Genomic DNA, 21120 nt, shown 5'->3' with positions numbered 1-21120 from the left:
TTCACTAGTTTGCTTTTTCTTTTTACTTGCCCTTTCTTGTGTAGTTGTATGGGATTCAGTTTTTAATAATAAAGCTGCTAGACTATTTCCTTTCATATACTTAACTATATTTCGAATACTTTAGTAAGATGATTAGAAGATGCTAGATCAGAGATTGGTATGTGTGTGCCTCCACGTTTGATTTTAGGGGTCGTTTTCTGATGAAGTGAAATTTTTCAAATAAAGCAGCAAATTTATAAACATTTGACAATTCGGTATATCGTTGAAACAAAACAGTGTAGGCTAATTTTCTTTTCCTCAGTATGGAATTTTACCTAAAATTATGAACTTTTTTTAGAAGAATTTTTATTTGTTAAGAAGCTACTTTAATATTTCTTAACCTTTTCTGTCTTCTTTGTAAATATGCAGCCTGCCTCATCTGGAGATGATAGAGCCATGTGTTTTACTTGTAGTGTATGTCTCGTTTGTTGGGAACCTACTGATGAACCTTGGTGAGTCTTGATTTTTCTGGACATAATAGGCTAAGTTAGTCCTATAAATGTGCTTCTAAATTTTACTTTTCTGATCTAGATAAAATAATATTCTTGCCTTTTTACCATCTGTATTTTTGCCTTTGTCGAAGAGAATGGGGTGGTGTTGTCTATGCTCTGTCACATCACTTGGCGTACATTATCTCTTTGGCATCCCCAAATCTGTACTTGGAGAAGTGCCAAAGAATGGAACTAGGCTCCAACTGAAAACTGTAAGGCTATGATAAAAGAAATTAAAATAGCATGATTAATTGTAGCTGTTTAATCTTGGTCTGTTTAGAGCAGACTGTCAAAAGGGAATGCACAAGAGGGTCTTATGATTTTGAAATAATTTTAGGGAATCTGTGATGATTTTCAGTCTAGTGAATGGAACTTTAGAACTTAAACATTAGAGATCATGTATTGAAACTTCCTTTGTACAAATAACTACTCTGAGTCCTTATTAATAGAAATAGTAATAATAATAGCAAATATTTATATAATTCTATTTGCTAGGTACCATCCTAAGCACTTTATATATTTTTAACTCATTTAATTCTCACATTAATTCTATGAAGTAGGTATTATTATCATCTCTGTTTTATAGGAGGGAACTGAGAATATTCTCCAATTTAATCCTTACAGTCACTCTATGAGATGGGCATTGTTATCTCATTTCACAATAAAGAAAATAAAATTTGCTAAAGGGCATATGGCTAGGATGTGATGGAGCCAGGATTTGGTTTTAAGATGTATCACTTATTTTGTACTAAAATTAGTTTTAGGTCTCTGAATGTTAATCAGCTCATGTGAATGGGGTGAACTTGCTAAAGTCTATTGCAGTGTACATATGGATTCCAGGTCGCAGTGGGAAATACTGAAAATATGAAAAATTGAAGTTGTGTATGTTTGCAGACTGAGAGTTCATTATGAGCAATTTCTAATTTATGTTAAAGTTCTGTTTGGTACTCAGTCTCTCCCTCTAGAAACCATCTTTATATGTATAGAAACCATTTTAATATGTATTTTTTAGTTTCTCAGGCTGATCCTCAAAAAGTTAGTTAACCCATCCCTGAAAAACTACTCCATGACATTATAGAGTGCACCTTTACTCACAGATATTTTTCTATGGGAAAATTGATTCAGATTTTCAATTTGGGCTGTTTATAACCTGTTTTTTTCTTGACGTGATCAGGGAATCAAGGATTCTACTTCTTTGCCCCAGGATTCCTCAAACTCTCAAGCAGTTGGTAGAATCTCTGAGGGCCTGGGGCCAGTGCTCCAAATGAATAGAGGGAACAAGATTGATGAAGACTGGGGAACTGAGGCTGGGTGCCTTCTGAATCTGTAAGGGGGAGAAGAATAAAAACTTGTAAGGGAAAAATGGCGCTCTCATATTTGATGGTGAGAGTGATAGAGCTAATTTGGAGGGAGATGGAAGTTTGTGAAAAATAAAATGGGTCCACTGTATTATCTAGCAATTCCACTTCTGCTTATTTCACCTAGGGAATAAATTGCTGTTGTATGCAAGGAGGCATAAAATGGATGGTCACTGTAGCGAAAAACTGGAAACGTGTTAAATACCTGTCATGAGGGGAGTAGCCAAATAAAATATAGAATATTCATATAATCAACTATAATCCAGCAGTTAAAAGGAATGAACAGTTAGCTCTCTGTTAATCACCATCAGTAACTTTTAGATATGTTATTATATCAAGAAAGCTGTTGCAGAGTGATTCATACAGTAATGTTTATTTAAAATAAAATCCCCTATATTTTCTGTATGTACATATATGTATCTAAACTTATAAAAATATTTTAGAAGTATACCACTTAAATTCATAACAGTGGTTGTCTGGAGTGGGATAGGAGAATACTGGGATTGGATATTATCATAGAAGTGGCTCTTTAGCTTTATTTTACCTAGTCATGTTTCACTTGTGTAAATAAAATTTTAATTAAAAAGTTAAAACTCAGGTAAGAGAAAACAATGGAAAGGGGAAAAATACCTTAGGGTTTAGCTGGGAGGGAATCCAGTCCAAAGATCATGTACTTGGGGATGCCATGTAAAAGCATTTATGTAAGACCCCTGCATATTGCAAATTATCCAAGATATATATATGGATGTAGATAAGTTGTAGGTGCAGTGTAAAAAGAAATATGTACATCCTATGGAATAGCATTTTTTATAAGTATAGTTTTCCTTTCTTTGCCATGGAAATAGAAAAATGACTTTTAAAACAAGGTTCTTTTTTGGGTAGGAGCATCCTGACATTTCAAATAATGCCTTGTAATTAAAGCTAGTGAAAGTAAAAAAAAAAAAAAAAAAACAATAATCGGAAAGAAATCAGTTAGTCACAGAGTTGGACAGATGATTTTGTTAAGTTGATCCTGCTTTAAATATTTGAGAAAATTCTTACAGTCGTACTAGTCTTGATCTGAAGTCCTATTATTTTATTTTTATTAAACATGTTAGGGTTTTCTAGTAAACTAACATTTCTTTTTGCTCAATAAGCATTTATTTGAAAGAAATAATGTATAGTCTATGGACGTTAAGTTTCTTTGAAAGGAAATTTTGTTGAGAAGTTATTTGTCTGATGGGGTCCTGTAGTGAGTGTGAAAGGTGTATTTCTTCATTTTTAATATATGTAATTTTATCCATGCTCTATAGAGATTTTTTTGCTTTCAGATCTTTACTAAAAAGTTTTTTGTAATGTGAATTGCGTTTACTGAGTTTTTATTATATCTCATTTACAGTTAGGGCCACTGATATCTATATATATATCAGCATTATATATATACATATATAATATTTTTATATATGGAGAAAAACAGCTTTATTGAGATCTTTGACATGTAGAAATTGTTTATATTTAAGGTGTATGACTTGATATTTTAATATTTATACACATTGTGAAAAGATCACCACAGTCAGGCTAAGTAACATGTCCATCACCTCTACATGGTTACCATTTTGTGTGTGTGTGTTTGTGTGTATGGTAAGAAGGTTTAATTTAAGATATCTCCTCTTTACAAATTTCAAATAGGCAATACAGTATTGTTAACTCTTGTCACCATGCTGTACATATATGGAGAATTTAAACTGAAACAAAATAGTTATTCATTTAAAGTTGTAGGAAACCAGTGTGAGGATATATTGGGACTTCAAACAATTTTATCAATGTGTTAACTTAGCATAAATTTACTGTAGCATTTATTTCTCAGTTTCTTGTAAGACTGACTTTATTTGTAATCAAAGTGAACAACTGCTATTGAAGAGTGATCTTGATAAAAATTGAATGATTTGGTATTTGAATCTTTTTAATAAAGAATACTTTAAATTCAGTTAATTGTTTAAAAAAAAAAGAAAAGATGATCCTGGAGTTCTCTTTTAATGTGCAAAGTTGATAGCTTTGTTGTTCAGTAAACTTTTCCTTCCTTATAAAGGTCTGAACACGAGAGACATTCCCCAAACTGCCCATTTGTGAAAGGCGAGCACACACAGAATGTGCCATTGTCAGTCACTCTTGCAACAAGTCCTGCACAATTTCCTTGTACTGATGGAACTGACAGAATATCTTGCTTTGGGTCGGGGAGCTGCCCTCATTTTCTAGCTGCTGCAACGAAACGAGGAAAGATCTGCATATGGGATGTTTCCAAACTTATGAAGGTAGGTTTTAATTTTGAAGTAACAGATTAGTAATTGAGAAAAATGTGTTGTAAAGTTAGGCTTTTTGTTTATTTGTTTAGGTGCACTTAAAGTTTGAAATTAATGCATATGATCCAGCAATTGTACAACAGCTTATTCTATCGGGAGAACCAAGCTCAGCAGTTGAATCAAGGAGACCAACTTTGGCATGGCTGGAAGACTCATCTAGTTGCTCAGATATACCAAAATTGGAAGGAGATAGGTATGTGAATTTGTTTTAGTGGTATTTATAGGAGTTGTATTTTCTTTTCCTAAATTTTATATTCTCTTAATTCTAATTACAGAGGCAGAAAAAATTATTAGGTCAAGAGATGAGAGACTAAATGTTTGATTAGAAATCTGAAAGAACTGTGTGACCAATTGGAAATAATTGCCATATTGAAAAATAAAATCTAAGTAATGAAATGAAATCCTTGGATTAGGCTTATAATTTCACCTTTTTCTAAGTCTTTTCATAGAGCAGTTGAATCAAATGATTTTAGTTTCCCCTTTTTTCATTTAAATTATAGAAATGCTATGAATAGTGAAATAACCTATGGGTAAGCAAGATGCCCTAATTATTTAAAATAATATATTGGTAGTCAGCAATGAGTCGAAGCATGATAATTATTGCTATAGAGCATTTTGTTAGAATTTCTGTGCTAGATTCTCTTCCATTCAGCTTTTCTGACAGATTCCTGATTTCTGTGGCTGTATTTGACCACGTAGGGGCAGGAAAGTCAAAGTATAATCCTGCTTCACCCATTTGTCTGCCAAGAAGCTCTGCAGTTGTAACTCTGAACTTGGCTAGGATTATAGAGCAACATTTTCAATATTCCCAAGTAAGCAGAAGGGAGGGTTCCATAAGCCACTTGTCTTAAGCAATAGCAGTTACCACTTCTTAAGATTCCAAAGGTAGCAATGTGAAATGGAGCCTGTCTAACTGTGATCAGATGTCGTGATAGACTGAGAAGATCTATCATTTCACTTTCAGGGGTATCTTATGTTACTTATGTGTGATTGGTGTTATACCATAGTCAGTGATTTATCATTTTACTTCACAATCTCTTTGGTGGCATGCACTTTCATTAAGAAGTAGTGTAAAACTTTATTAATGGAAATTATGTCATTAATATAGTTAATGGAAAAGTCAGAACATAGAAGTTGAGAAGGTTATCTGTGTCCAGTCCCTCTTGATAATAGTATGTGGAAATTATGGGTAGGTAAGTGAATGTGGTCTGAACTCTGGAACAGACTGAATTAAAGCTTCATGGTTGTTCTCACTTATTATAAATCCCTGTAAGAGCTGGATGGGAAAGCAGCCAGCCTCTTGTCTGAATTTGACCACATTTGCCAGTAGGACTGCAAAGTAAGTGTTCTTCATCTCTGTGATTTTTCATAGAAGTTAGTGGAAAATTAATAGAGGATAGTGAAATTGGCATGTCCTTCTGAACACTAACTTTAATTAGAACTTTTGCCTCAGAGTTTTGTAATTTGGGGATTAAAAATTGAATCAAGATATAGTTTTAAGATTACACAGATACACACACAAACTGTGGTAAAATGTGCGTTTTAGGTAAACACATATCCAGTATTTCTGGTGGACAAGTATTATATGACATAATGTGTTGGAGCGAGATGTAAATTCCTCTGCCTGCTTTTTAGAGATTTAAAATCTATCTAGGAGAGAAGGACGCTTTTCTCCCGAGAAAGTAGGAAATGAGTCACACAGAAAGATTCCTCTAAGTTTGGGGTACAGTGAGGAAGCTGAAGAGGTAGAACTTCATCCCTGACCGCAAGCTCTTTCTCTGCCCTTCCCTTCCGCCCAGAAGCAGCGGGGTTCCTGTTGGGTTGGTAGTGAATATAATGAGCTAAAACTGTCTCTGACTTTGTGGTACAAGATACAATATATATATATTTTTTTACTTTTTATTAAGATTATGATAGTTTGCAACCTTGTGAAATTTCAGTTGTACATTGTTGTTTGTCAGTCATGTTGTAGGTGCACCCCTTCACCCTTTGTGCCCACCCCCGAACTCCCCTTTCCCCTGGTAACCACTAATCTGTTCTCTTTGTCTACATGTCAATATATTTTAAAATATGTTGAGTTTCATTAGCTTGAAGAATAATATATTAATAGAAAACATTAAAGGTTAGCCAGAAAGTTTAAAGTAATTAGCAGTATAGCTTGCTTAGGAATTGTGTTTGACTACTTCTGCTTAGAGGACAACATTTGTCTTTGTTCTGAATTTATTCTGGGAAGAATATTTGGGAACACATTTAATTTTAATGAATTAGCATTTTGTCTGGATGCCTCATTTGTATATCTTTCAAATTGGAGAAAAGTTCTTGTTTAACTTTGAAGTTGTTTATAGTATTAGTATATCAAAACTAAGGTACCTTTGTAATGTTGGCATATTTAATTTTCAAAAACACATGTAATCTTAAATAACCATTTTAAACTTTTCCATAATATTTATTTTGCATGTTTACTTTGCAAAAGATTTTATATCGTTTGGAAGACTTTAGTAAATCTATTGTCTATTATATAAGTGCTGCGTGATTATTGTAGAAAAATTGGAAAAATATAGGGAAGTAAATTGAATAAACGTGGCATAGCCATGATCACACCATCCAATTGTGTGAATTTGTGTATCTTTTTTTTAACTTGTGTGATTTTTAAAAAGGTTTATTGATGTGTAATTACATATCATAAAATTCACTCTAAGTGTACAATTCAATGATTTTACTCATATGATTTTATCATGTAGTACTATAAGCATTTTTCTGTCATGAAATAATATTTTTTGAAAGATTATTGTATTTTGAAGACCTTCAGAATAAAGCTCTGTTTTTTTGCTAATTAAGGTGGTTATCTGGTAATCCTTTGTAACGTTCTTTGTAACTTCATTTCAAGACACGTGAATTCCTTCTTTAAAATATACTACTATTTTATTTTATCTTTTATCTTAGCGTAGCTGGGTACTATTTGGTTATTTTTCTTAATGTAAAAGCCCTCGAAACCTATTGTATCTTCTTGGTTTGGACTGCTTTATTCTGAATAATTCTCAATCATTAATATTTCCTCTTAGGATTTATTTTTCCAGGTGTCTTTATTATTTTTCTGAAACCAGCCTGTTAGTGTTTGAATAGTTTGAGAATCTTTTTCACATTCTTTCTGTTGTTTAAATTATAGCTCAAAATTGGTTTATTGTCAGTTATTACCCATTGACAAACTAAAACACAGAAGTTTTGTCAAAAATATCTAAGCAAGTCTACCCCCCCCCCCCAAATTTCCAACGTTACCTTAAACATTTTTAAGGGGGATTACCAGCTTATGTTTTATATAAAATATCATTATAAATGATTGGAAATTTTAAATGTCAGTACAATATGTTGTTTCAAAAAGAGAGAATTAACTTTCCTTCCTACAAAATGCATCTTTTTATTTTTGTACTCGAGGTTATCAGAATTTTAAAACTGCTATAGACATGCTAATTGTTAGAGTACAGACCCAGCCTAATACTGTGTTAGAGTGGTCTCTAATTATGTCTTTTTTCTTCTCTGCTAACAATGGAGAGTGAGGATAATATGGATGTAAAGAGAGAGGCTGGCAGTTTCTTGGCCACCTGAGTGAAGCGCAAAGGAAGGACTATTGTCTTTTGTCTTGACTCCTAACTTCTCATTTGTAATAGTTTTCTTGCTTGCCAAGGAATTCTCAACAGTCCCTCCCAAACAAACAAAAAAACCAAACACAAAACAAAAATGAAATGCATATTTGTGTGAGTATACTTACATACAACACCTATTTTACAGCTATTGTATTTGGTTTTAGAGTAACTTTCCTGAACTCAGTAATATAATAGTTATTAAAAGTTTACTACTGAAAGTTTGTGCTTGATTTTATTAGCCTCCTCTCTCTTTTATCCTTTTATTTACGCATCACACCCTAGCAGTCTTCAAATTGATACAAATTCTATTGTAGTCTTAGAAGTTTCCACACCCTATTTCAGGCATACATTTATTTAATGATCTAAGATTATTCGTTATCAGCATTGTTATCAGTTAGGATCTCAAACTACTTATATACCATTTAAGCTAGTTTTAATAGTTTTGTATGATTCTTATGTTTGAGATGCAAAACGGTGTTTGTAACATTGTACTTTTTTATTTGCTCTCTCATATTATGTATACTTTTTTAAAAATTCAAGTTGTTTTTTACTTTGTCTTTTAAGTGATGATTTACTGGAGGATTCAGACAGTGAAGAGCATTCCAGATCAGATTCTGTGACAGGTATGTAAAACATGTTAGATAATCTATTTTTTATATCCTTACATTTATTCTCTTGTAGATAAAGCTAAATATCACTTAATTCTAAATATCTTAGTTAAGGTAAACTCTAAATTTTTACTAATGCACACAGAAAACTCAAATATTGTATATAAGAGATCTTGAATTACTAGAATGTATATAGTGTTCCATACTTAAAATTTAAATGTACCTATTTGAGCCAAAGGAATTAAAGTGACAGTTTTACTACATCTTTGTCATAGGTGTCAGGGAATTGATATTAAGTTTTTCAAAATGTGTTCCATTTACTTGTATAGTGTATTCTGTTGTTAAATAAAAGTAACATTTAAATTATTTGCTTCTTTATTCCCAAAAGAAAACAGATAAATAGAGAATAAATTTTAAAATATGAAATCGTATCCATTAAGGCATCAAGTAAAAGCTGCTTACTTGGGGCCAGCCTGGTGGTACAGCACTTAAGTTTGCATGTTCTGCTTTGGCAGCCTGGGGTTCGCCGGTTCAGATCCTGGGTGGGGACATGGCTTGGCAAGCCATGCTGTGGTAGGCGTCCCACATATAAAGTGGAGGAAGATGGGCACCAATGTTAGCTCAGGGCTAGTCTTCCTCAGCTGAAAGAGAAGGATTGGCAGCAGATGTTAGCTCAGGGCTAATCTTCCTCAAAAAAAAAAAAGCTGCTTACTCGTTAGCTTATGAAATATTAAGGCAAAAGAATATGCTTTATATTTTAATGTAGTTATATTACAAAAAAAGGCTAATAATGCGTCTCAAAATAAGTTTTCCTGTGTCAGAATTTAAGTCCTAACTCTGTCACTTCTAGTCTGATTGCATTTCCTACTATATAAAATAGTGATATTAACATCTATTATTTAGAGTTTTGGGGATTGATTAAGGTAAAAATATGTAAAGCATAGTATCTGGGAATTAGCCAGTATTTAAAAAAAGTGACCATTATTAAACTGTGGCTATTTGCTAATGTCACATGTCATGAACTAAGGACATATATAAGTTATTAAATCTCTTGAGAAAAGCCATGGTATTGTGTAGCACAGTTGTGAAAGTTATAGTTAGTATAGAGTAGCAAGTACTCTCCAAATTGTAATTTGTCATGAAATCTTTTTTAAAGCCACCAAATAGGATGCTGGACTGACTTTGCGTTGTTTTTTAAGGTAGTTTTTAGCAATGAAAAAGTGAATTTAAAAAGCAGGAAAATGCCCTGAATAGTATACAGATGTGTAATTAACTCTAGAAAAAAAATAAAGAATTGATTGCATTAAAAATTTAGTCTGAAGAAGATAATGCTCTTTTTCCACTTTGATATCCTTTTGCAAAAACAGAAAAGGGCTAATACTGCATTTTCTTAATCTGATGAAGAAGAATAAACTGGTCACCTGGAGGCCTGGTTAGACCTTGAACTCTTCTGCAAAATGACTATTTGGTCTTGTCAAGTCACTTAAATTCTCTGGGCTTCAGTTTTTCCTTTGTAAAGTGAAGTGTTTGAACTAAATGTCCTTTTTTCTACTCTTAAATTTTTTGATTCTAACTATAACCTTTCCTTTTTATGCTGTAGCTTTGCTCTTTTCTCTGGGTCTAAGGATCTCAGTCGGTATTTTTGTAATTAAAATACCTACCTTTGGTCTTTTTCTTTCTCCCTTTATCTTTTTCATCTATGCCTGTTTGATTTTTCATACTTCCTTTAGATACTGTAGTTCTGTTTACTTCACTTCCCAATATCTAGAAAATTACCATATATTTTTGATAACTCCTATGATACCTCATTTAGGGTTGGGAGTGTTGGCCTTACGTAGTATTAAAAGGTAGTTATGGAAGAGGAAAAAATTTTTCTCTTACAGGCCAGAATTTTTAATTACTTCATTTGAGGATTTATAAGTGGTTCATTCATTTATAGTAAAATATGTATCTTCTACGCGAATTCTGTTATATTGAAAGTATATTGATGACTTTATGGAGGCTTGTGATAATAATGGGAGATGTGTTCTCTTCCTGAAGTATCTAAAGTAAGTCATAGATCCTGTTTCAAAACTTATGTTTACCAACTCTGTTTCCCATCAAATTGAATGATATGGTCTAAAGAATTGTGGAATGTATTTCTTAATGTCAGAAATGTGAGTGGAGACTAAGAGACTTTTATCTGTTTTTCAGTGGAAGGTTATGACTTTTGAAAGTGTCTAGATGATGTCAGAGAGAAACGTTTTGTGTTTGGGCCATATGTCAGAATTAAGGATGCATTACTTCTTGTGAAGAACGGCAATAATGCTTGGCAGGAGGTTGAAGAAGGGTTCAAATTAAAATGTGATGGTTTTAGAAAAGTCCCTAGATAAAGCTTAATTGCTAACCTCAGGAAGTTTGCCTGGCAGAACTGCGGTGTCACACCTAAGTAAGCAGAATAGAGAAAGATTTCCCAAAATGATTATCTGAAGAATATTATCCTGAAGGATATTTGTAGGTATATTGTGTAAAAATTTATTTTGTGGTCCAGTGGGTTTGAGAAATTCCAAGATAAGTAAAGATAACAGGTTTCCTGACTGGTATTTGACCTTTGTCGTTTTGCTCTCTGTCTTCTGAGGAGAATGTGTGACATATGCTGTTTCCCAGATGTTGATTAAATAGTTGGGAAGAAACAGAGTAGTAATACCACTTATTATATTTTCCTTTGTTTTTTTGTAAGGAAGATTGGCCCTGAGCTAATGTGTGTTGCCCATCTTCCTCTTTTTTTGCTTGAGGAAGATTGTTGCTGAACTAACATCTGGGTCCTGAACTAACATCTGGGCCAATCTTCCTCTACTTTATGGGATGCCGCCACAGCGTGGCTTGATGAGTGGTGCTAGGTCCTTGCCCCAGGATCTGAACCTGTGAACTCCAGGCCGCCGAAGCAGTGTGCAAACAACCATTACACCACTGGGCTGGCCCCTATATTTTGCTTTCTGATGAGCAGTCTCACCTCACATGCCATTTACTTTGAGTATTGTCTTAAATGTGTGTTAATATATGTAACTTATCCTTAATTTTTTTTAATATACACATAGGTGAAACTAGCTTTCCTTGGCATTTTCTACCATAACTTAAAAAAATTAAGTTTCAGTTTAGTCCGATAAATAGTTAGCATCCTCAGGATTTATTATACTGTATTAATGTTATAAAAGTCTCACTGTCAACTTTTAATTTCGTATCTAAATTAGTAGAGTAAAATGGCAGTATAAGGGCTGCAGTATAGTCAAATGAGTGGTTAAATAAATGGACAGCCATTAGTACAATTGAATTGTCTAGTTTATAACTAAAATTTTTTCTGCATAGCTAGAAATGGTTTCAGTTTTAGATGATAATAGTGACAAATATGTGAAGTCAGAGGATTATCAGAAAATGGGAAATTCTAGATAAAGCTGTCAGCATTTTGAAGATATCGTTAATGAAATAGTTAACAAAAATGGTGTAAACAGAGCTTTCAGTATATCTTAAGTGTTTGATGTTCTGTGAATCTCTGTTGTTCATTCCTTTACTTAGGCAGCTTTCAAACTTTTATGCAGTCATCTTGATTTACTTTATATTTATTTTCTTTACTCTTTTATGTTCTTATCTAACATTGTAAAGCCAATTCCCCTTTTTTTTTAAAATTTTTCCACAAGTTACCTAGAGTGATCTTTACATTATTGTTGCTAACAGTGTTGATGCCTGACTGATAGTAGTTTGTGCTATTGAGGAAAAAGCAAATTTTATGAAACTTTCGGCTCAGTATTGAGATTATGCCTGGTTTAGAGGTTGATTGATATCTATTGCAGAGTTTTGTGTAGACAGAAATGGCGTGTTTGGAGCACTGAGACTGAGAAATACTTTTGTACTGTATATAAGGGGACAACTTGAAGAGCACACACTACACAAAAGGTCAATAAGGGGTAATGTAATGTAGTTGACTTTAAATGAACTAAAAGTTAACAGTTAATACAGAAGACAGGTTTCACTTTAAAATGACAAATTTTGGGAATTTTTTCTTCATAGTTATTATTTTTTTCTAAGCCGAGATTAGAATTAAATTGCATACTATGACTACCGTCTGATAATTAGCATGGTAGGGTGGGAGAGATGAGATGAACTGAGATTACAATAATGTTTTATGGATATTCTGCAAAGTGCATAAATGACAGATGCATAAATAGTATTGAGTCTTTTGGTTTAGAATTGAAGGGAAGAAATCCTATTACTTTGATATTAATAATGTCTTCATTCTTTAACCCTTTTATTCTCCTAATTTTTTTAAAAAGTGGTTTTACTTACAAGTTACAAGGAGAATTTGTTTTGAATTGCAAATGGTTTTGAATCTCTTGAATGTCTTTATGGTTTTTCTAAGTAGGTTCATCTCAGATTTGACTAAATTTCCTTTAAAATACTTCACATTCTTTCACTTATATAATTATAATGCACTGACTGGATGAGTAAAAAAAGAAAATTAATGAAAACATTATACTTCAGATTTTGATTTACATTCACAAGGCCGTTTCTAATGAATATTGTTCCTTTTCAAAGGGCATACATCACAGAAGGAAGCCATGGAAGTGAGCCTTGATATAACAGCGCTCAGCATTCTCCAGCAGCCAGAAAAACTTCAGTGGGAGATTGTTGCAAATGTGCTTGAAGATACTGTTAAGGATCTTGAAGAACTCGGGGCAAATCCTTGCTTAACAAACTCTAAGAGTGAAAAGACAAAGGAAAAGCACCAGGAACAACACAACATTCCTTTTCCATGTTTATTAGCTGGAGGTTTATTAACATATAAATCTCCTGCTACCTCACCCATTAGTAGTAATTCTCACAGGTCACTGGATGGTTTAAGCAGAACTCAGGGTGAAAGTATATCAGAACAAGGGTCAACTGACAATGAATCCTGCACTAATTCAGAATTAAATTCTCCTCTGGTAAGGAGGACTTTACCCATTTTGCTTCTTTATAGCATCAAGGAATCTGATGAGAAAGCAGGAAAAATCTTTTCACAGATGAACAATATAATGAGTAAAAGTTTGCATGATGATGGTTTTACAGTTCCACAGATTATTGAAATGGAGCTGGATAGTCAGGAGCAGTTGTTGTTGCAGGATCCTCCTGTGACTTACATTCAGCAATTTGCAGATGCGGCAGCCAACCTTACCTCTCCAGATTCTGAGAAGTGGAACTCTGTGTTTCCCAAGCCTGGGACTTTGGTACAGTGCTTGAGGCTGCCAAAGTTTGCAGAGGAGGAGAATCTTTGTATAGACTCAATAACTCCTTGTGCTGATGGAATTCATTTGTTGGTAGGACTGCGGACATGCCCTGTTGAATCCTTGAGTGCAATAAATCAAGTAGAGGCCTTGAATAATTTAAATAAATTAAACTCTGCACTATGTAATAGACGGAAAGGTGAGCTGGAATCAAATCTTACTGTAGTGAATGGTGCAAATATTAGTGTAATCCAACATGAATCACCAGCAGATGTACAGACTCCTTTGATAATTCAGCCTGAGCAGAGGAATGTTAGTGGCGGATATTTAATACTTTATAAAATGAATTATGCCACTCGGATAGTGACTTTAGAAGAGGAGCCAATAAAAATCCAACATATCAAAGATCCCCAGGACACAATTACCTCGCTCATTTTGCTTCCACCAGATATATTGGATAATCGAGAGGATGACTGTGAGGAACCTGTTGAGGAAATGCAGTTAACCTCAAAGAATGGCATTGAGAGAGGAAAAAAGGCTGATATTTCTACTCTTGGACACCTGGTAATAACCACTCAGGGAGGATATGTAAAAATATTAGATCTTTCAAACTTTGAAATTTTGGCCAAAGTGGAACCTCCCCAAAAGGAGGGCACTGAGGAACAGGACACATTTGTTTCTGTCATTTACTGCTCGGGCACAGACAGGCTGTGTGCATGCACCAAAGGTAAGCTGTTTGGTTTATTTGATTCTTCTACAAATCTTATAAAATCAGTGTATGTGGCATTCGTTTACATGCATACCTAGTATGACTTTTAGATACATATTGATGGAGAGAAATTTATTTTTTTATAATAAAGTGGTAAATCTTTCTACTGTTTTAACTATTTTTAAAACTTTTTTCTACTGCCCTAGGTAAGGATTCTAATTGTAAATAAGTTAATAAGTCTCTCAGAAAGTATCTTCTCTGCTTTAACCTCAAGAAAATAACCTGCTGTTGTTTCTGTGAGTCCTGACTCTGCATCTGCTCAAATTTGTGGCCTTGGGCAAGTTACTTTAAACTCAGTAAACCTTTGTTTCTTTATTTATAAACTAGGATAAGAAGGCCTGTTTCCAGGCTTGTTAGAATTAAATGAAATAATGTATGTAAAGTTTCTGGCACAGATATTGGTCCTTATTTCCTTCTGAAATAAAAATAGCTAGCAAAGAACTATTAGTTTTGCCAAATAAATTTTTGGTGTCTGATTTACTCCTAACTTTTGGCTGATTGTGAATCAGTTTTGCAACATCTGAGGCCCCGTTACTGTTAACGCATAGTGTGCAATTTTTTTTTTCTATTTTTCTTTTCTTAATAGTTGTTTTAAGTTGTAGAGAGAAAGCAATTTTTGAAAAATATTACTAGTAATATCAGACAAAATGAATAGTCCTATTGGTAGTTTAGTAGGAATTTAGGGCCAGCAGATACTTGAAGCCTAGGTAACTGTAACCAATTCTTGGCAGAGCAATTGGGTTTGAGAAGAGTTACACATCTCATTTGTGGTTCTGGTAGAACTTAACCTGAGTTTTTCCTCTCTTTAAAAAGCTTTCAAGAGTCTGGCTAAGAAGGATAATGATGAATGTAGTGGTTCAAATTGCCTTCTTTGAGATATGTCTAGTGAAATAACAAGGGGAAAAATCTTCAAATAACGTCAAAACCCAACTAGATTAATTTAAGAAAATGAGCAATGCAGAATAATGTTAGACTAATAAAACTTTGAATTAGGGTTGATAAAGTTCAGAAAAACCATTAAAATGCTATTTGGTATCAGGGATAATTTGCATTTATTGATCATGTATGTGCCAGTTCATTGTTGTGAGAACTTTACCTCTGTTAATTCATTTAGTCATCACGTCAACTTTATGAGGTATGCATTATTGTCTCCATTTTACAGACAAGGAAACTGAGGGAAAAAGAGGTTAAGTAACTTGCCTAAGTCACAGAGCTGATAAATGACAGAGTCAGCATTCAAACCTGGGCAGTCTATCATCATAGCACCTAAACTACATTATACTGCCAGAATATAACAAAAGCAGAAGACTCCTACATTGGATTTTTTGGAAGCAGAAGAGTCCTACATTGAAGTTAATAGAAGGATTAAAAAGTGAAAGCAATTAAATTTACCATAGGTCATCTAAAATGGAGCTAGGTTTGGAACCTCAGTGACCTGGTCCCAGGGCACATCTTTGTAAGATACTAGTAGTTTCCAGAAATACTGTCAAGGTTTATAATGATTTAAATTTTTTAATGATACGTGCTTTTGGCAACTCAGAGGAGAAATAATATTTAAATGATAAAATATATTAATTTATTCTTCGAGTTTGGACAATGAAACATTCTAGGAAGTGATCTCATGTGATAGGGCGTTTATCCAAATGAATTGAAGGACAAGTAAAGCCTGAAAAGTTAACCACTTTGAAAATTATCCCCCAGTTCTTCAAGATACATTTGAAAAGATGAGATTAACAATAAAGAGGAAAGAAAAGTTGATGTTTTAAAATGTATGCATGACACTCCATCAAGTACATGTAGGATTTTTGAAAAACGTTGTTGACTGTGGATCAAATGGATGTGACGCTGTCTTATGAGTATATTCAAATAGCATAAAACTCTTTTTCTCATAGAGAATCATTAAGTCTTTTGACAAAAATCTACAGTTAATGTTGTAAGTTAATTTTAAGTAGTAGTAATAATATACTAGAAGTAGATTCTATGCAGCAGTCTTTGAATAAAATTTGGAAATAGAGTATACACACACACACACACACACACACACGTATGCATATATATGAAACAAGGAAACAAGGTCCCTAGCGCTCACCCTGGCACCTGCCAGCCAATCCAGAGATGTTGGCCACTTCTCCGCAGCTGGGCCAGGTTGAGGAATGGAGGAATGGCAGCCTGTTCGGGCAGGCCACTGTTATCAAAGTTCATCAGGTGCTTCTTTGGTGTCCTAAGTGTCCTGTTAGGTTCCAGAGTTCTGAAATAGTTAATTTCTATCACTCTTCCTAGTTCAGTAGTTGCTGTGATGGAGCTACTGAACTCTAGAGCTTCCTACTCTTGCCGTTTGGCATGACCTAACTGTTGCCTGTGTTGATTTTTTTAAAATATATTTTTCTGTTATGTTCTTAGTGGTTTGATTCATCACAGTCAGAATAATACTAGCTTAATTCTAGTAAAATATAGAAACTTTGCTCTAATCTTTGTTTCCTCCCATCTTTGTGCTACTGTTGTCTTATGTATTAATTTAGATAAGTTATAAATCCAACCGAAAAGTGTTAGTTATTTTATACAATCTTTATCTTTTAAAAAAGTTAACAAAGAAATTAAAATACCATTTCTGGTACTCTGTTTATTCTTGTGAATTTGGTGTTGCTTTTTTTCATCTTGAAGGACTTCCTTTAGTATTATAAGGCAGGTCTGCTAGCAAAAAATTCTTTTAGTCTTTGTTTATCTGGAAATGTCTCTATTTCTTATTCATTTTTGAAGAAGAATATTTTCGACATAGAATTATTGGTTGACTGTTTCTGCATAGGTCATTCTGTTGCCTTCTTGCCTCTGTTGTTTCTGACAAGTCAGCTTTTAATTTGCACAGTAATTTCCATGTCTACGATGAGTCGTTTTTTTTTTTTTATTGAGTTATTGATAGGTTACAATCTTGTGAAATTTCAATTGTACATTAATGTTTGTCAGTCATGTTGTAGGTGCACCACTTCACCCTTTGTGCCCACCCCCCATCCCACCTTTCCCCTGGTATCCACTAAACTGTTCTTAGTCCATAATTTTAAATTCCTCATATGAGTGGAGTCATACACAGATTATCTTTCTCTCGCTGGCTTATTTCTCTTAACGTAATTCTCTCAAGGTCCATACGATGAGTCGTTTTTAACTTGCTGCTTTCAAGATTTCCTTATTGACTTTGACTTAAAACAGTTTGACTGTAATGTATGTACCTGTAGATCTCTTTGTATTTATGCTACCTGAGGTTCATTGAACTGATTAACTTTGTAGTGTAATGTTTTTCATCAAATTTGGGGAGGTTTTGCCTATTATTAACCAAATTGGTTAATTTCTTTTGATCTATTTTTATTTCATTGATTCCTTTTATTGCCATCTCAAATCTGCTTCGAGTTTCTGTAGTGAACTTTTCATTTTAGTTATTTTACTTTTCAACTCCAGGAATTCCCTTTTAGTCTTTTAAAATAATTTCTGTTCCTTTGTTGTGATTCTTTATTTGTTGAGTCATTTTTGTCATTTGTTCCTTTAGTTCTCTATACTTGGTTTCCTCTTATTCTATAAACGTATTTACAATAGCTCCTTTGAAGTCTTTGCCAAATCTGAATCTGGGACACTCAGAAATATTTTTCATTGATTTTGTTTTCCTGGAGCATAGATCACTCTTTCTTTGCCTGTCTTATAATTTTCAATTTAATTCTGGACATTTTAAGTAACATTGTAGAAACTCTCGATTCTGATTTCTCCCTTTGGAGGTTGGTGTTGCTTTGTTCGTTTGGTAACCCACCTGGACTAAGTCTGTGAAATCGATTGCTTTTGCAGTATGCAGCGCTGCTGTTGCTCTTCAATTTTTTTTTCTGGGTTTTTATTTTCAAGCCTTGTTTCTTATTTATTGCCTCTGTGTCCACATAGCTTGGTATTCAGCCAAAGATTTTGATAAGTGGTTGTGCCCAAATACCTTAACCAGTATGGCTGTGTTCAGGTGTGCCCTGCTTTTCTTTACTTTTATTTTCTGTTGTGCCGTCCCAGGTCTCTTCTGCATAGGCATAGAGGCCTGGCCAGTTGACTGGAAGTTTGTGGATGGCTTGAGCCCCATCTGTTCTTTGCTGTACATGTGTACAACTTCTGATCAGTGTGGGGTATGTGGAAAGTTTACCAAGCCCCCTTTGTTTCTCTCACTTCTTCTAAAATCCTGGTTATTTCTAGTGCTTTGCTTGCCCCAGACAGGATCCTGACTTCAGGTAGCAGACAGAGTTGCTAGGCCTCCTTTTTGTTGCCCTTGAGCCACTTTAAACTGGCAGCTCTCCAAGTTTCATGAGCCTCTTCTGGCAGTAGCGTGGAATCTGCTGGTTTTCATGGCTTGCCCCACTCTGGATGAATGACAGTTTTGTCTATCTTTATAGTTCCTTTTCAGGAAGAGGATTTGTTGTCCACCTTATTCTGTCATGCCAGAAGTGAATCTCCAAGTATTCTTGTTAGAATATACTTTAACCATTGACTTTTTTTTGGTCTTAAATATTTGCTAAGTTTGCTTTCCAGTTTTTTTCTGTGATAGAGGTATGAAAAATAGAAATTCAATTTGATTTCATTTCATTGTGAATGCTTCAAAGAATTAAGAATCTTTGTTCAGTTTTGTTACTTTTGGTATTAAGAGATTGGACTCTGGATCCTAATATAGCTAGTGCATCAGTTTCCTCATCTGTAAAGTGGCCATGATAATAGTTCTCAAGAGTTTTTGTGAAGACTAAATGAATTAACTTAAGCATTTAAAATAGTATCTTACACATAGTACTAGATAAATAACTATTTTCACATAAGTTTATGTATTTGCCATTTTCTTCATTAAATTTAATTTTCAGTTTGCAGTTCCTTGGCATTTAAATTTCTAAATTCTTGGCGATATATTACTTTGGTAGCCCTTTTCATCTGCCTATTGAGTGATATTAAAATAAATCAAGTTTCTTAACTAAGTAGTGTGCACCTGTATGTTTATCCATTTTCCATGTACCTATGTTGATAGAATTTTCCTACCCTGTAGGTGGTGAGCTTCATTTTCTCCAAATTGGAGGAACCTGTGATGATATTGATGAAGCTGATATACTAGTGGATGGGTCTCTTTCTAAAGGAATAGAACCATCTTTAGAGGGTTCCAAACCTTTATCAAACCCTTCAAGTCCTGGCATTTCAGGTATGATATTAAGTTTTTAAATGATTTTTTAAAAATGCAAATTCTTGGGGCTGGCCCTGTGACCTAGTGGTTAAGTTTGGCGAGTTCAGCTTCAATGTTAGCTCAGGTGACTCTTCCTCAGCAAAATAAAACAAATTCTTGTGATGTTCAAAATTTTCTGAGTCTTGTTTAATCTTAAACATATTTCAGTTTTACAGTCAACTATTGGTTTCTTTCTGGAGGGAATACATTTCCTTGTTGACATTCTTTTACCAGGCTTGTTTTTGTGTATTATTTTTCCAGTAGTTGGAAAATGTTATCAACCATAAAATAAGAAATAGTTCTCAACCTGTGGTAGGTTGATCAGTACTGGTGACATCACCCAACAGGTACAAACATTATTTTAGTCATTAAGGAGCTTTTCTTCTAATTAGGGAGGCAAAAAACATTTGAAAGAGAGAAGAGTTCATTAAGTAAGTGTAAAGTGAGTGGAATGGTTAATATTACTACTGGAATTGAAAAGCTGAAAAAATATTCTCTCCCTGAGGTGGTATATTCAGGCCCTCAGTGCCCCATTGTGAACCTTTAGTAAGTTTGTTTTTGTTTGTTGTTTTTGCCTTTTCTCTCATCCATTTTCTACGCTGCCCTTCAGAACTATTTTTTCAAAGAAAGTAATGTTAGCACATTACTCCTGCTTAAAAATCTTTATTTGCTTTTTGAACTTTTATGAAATAACTCTAGTCTTCTTAATCTCCGGTTACAGTAAACTTTTCATGATTTCTTAAGTGTGTCATTCAGTTTCATGCTCTTCTCATGTTACGGTAAGCTCTCTTTCCCCACCCTTTACGCTACAGTTAGTCCTTTTGTTCTTCCGTTGCACTGTTACGTTTTATTCTTCGCACTTACCACATTTATTCTCCAAACCCAGCATTTAAAAGAAGTTTAGTAAATCTTTGATGAAAAGTGTGTTTAAACTCAGATGTATTCCCAATGGGAATAATGCATACAGTTGATATTTGATCTTTATGGACTCTTATATTTGGGCATTTGATCGTTCTTTTTTGCACCAAAGGCAAACTTTTAGTGATTGCTAGTATAATATATGTTAACTTTAGTGATTACTAGGATGATATATGGTAGTCTTCACTCCTTTGTATCTCAGAGTTTCTCAGCCTCAGCACTATGGACATTTTGGACTAGATAATTCTTTGTTGTGAGAGGACTGTCCTGTGCTATATTAGCAGCATCTCTGGCTTCTGCCTGTAGGTTCCAGTAGTGCCCACAATCGCCCCTATCCAAATGGCCTTTGGGAGGCAAGATTCTTCCCCGGTTGAGATAAACTGACTCATGTCTCTTGCTATATATAATTAGTCATGACTTATTTATCTTGATTAACTATACAGCTTGGTTTAAAAAGCTAATATAGTGAATTTTTTTCATGTTTTATAAGTTATTGGCATAAGAATTT

The 21120-nt window shown here is 33.9% G+C and overlaps 1 protein-coding gene across 27 annotated transcripts in view; it reads left to right on the top strand.

Moving 5' to 3' along the window:
- Positions 1-21120, top strand: part of BIRC6 (baculoviral IAP repeat containing 6) — a 222397-nt gene that overhangs the window by 49208 nt on the left and 152069 nt on the right. For all 27 annotated transcript variants that reach the window (XR_011526608.1, XR_011526609.1, XR_011526610.1 and 24 more), the window contains exons 6-11: positions 409-491; positions 3957-4179; positions 4260-4420; positions 8433-8491; positions 13046-14440; positions 19524-19673. Coding sequence is in view for 24 of the 27 variants with exons in the window: in XM_070574115.1 (XP_070430216.1) it covers positions 409-491; positions 3957-4179; positions 4260-4420; positions 8433-8491; positions 13046-14440; positions 19524-19673 (2071 nt within the window). In the remaining 3 variants the exon portion in view is untranslated. The remainder of the gene's footprint in view (positions 1-408; positions 492-3956; positions 4180-4259; positions 4421-8432; positions 8492-13045; positions 14441-19523; positions 19674-21120) is intronic.

The sequence above is a fragment of the Equus przewalskii genome, chromosome 14 (genome assembly GCF_037783145.1).
Source record: "Equus przewalskii isolate Varuska chromosome 14, EquPr2, whole genome shotgun sequence".
Taxonomy (NCBI): Eukaryota; Metazoa; Chordata; class Mammalia; order Perissodactyla; family Equidae; genus Equus; species Equus przewalskii.
Note: the sequence above shows the minus strand (reverse complement) of the source record. Positions and strands in the feature narration are given on the sequence as shown.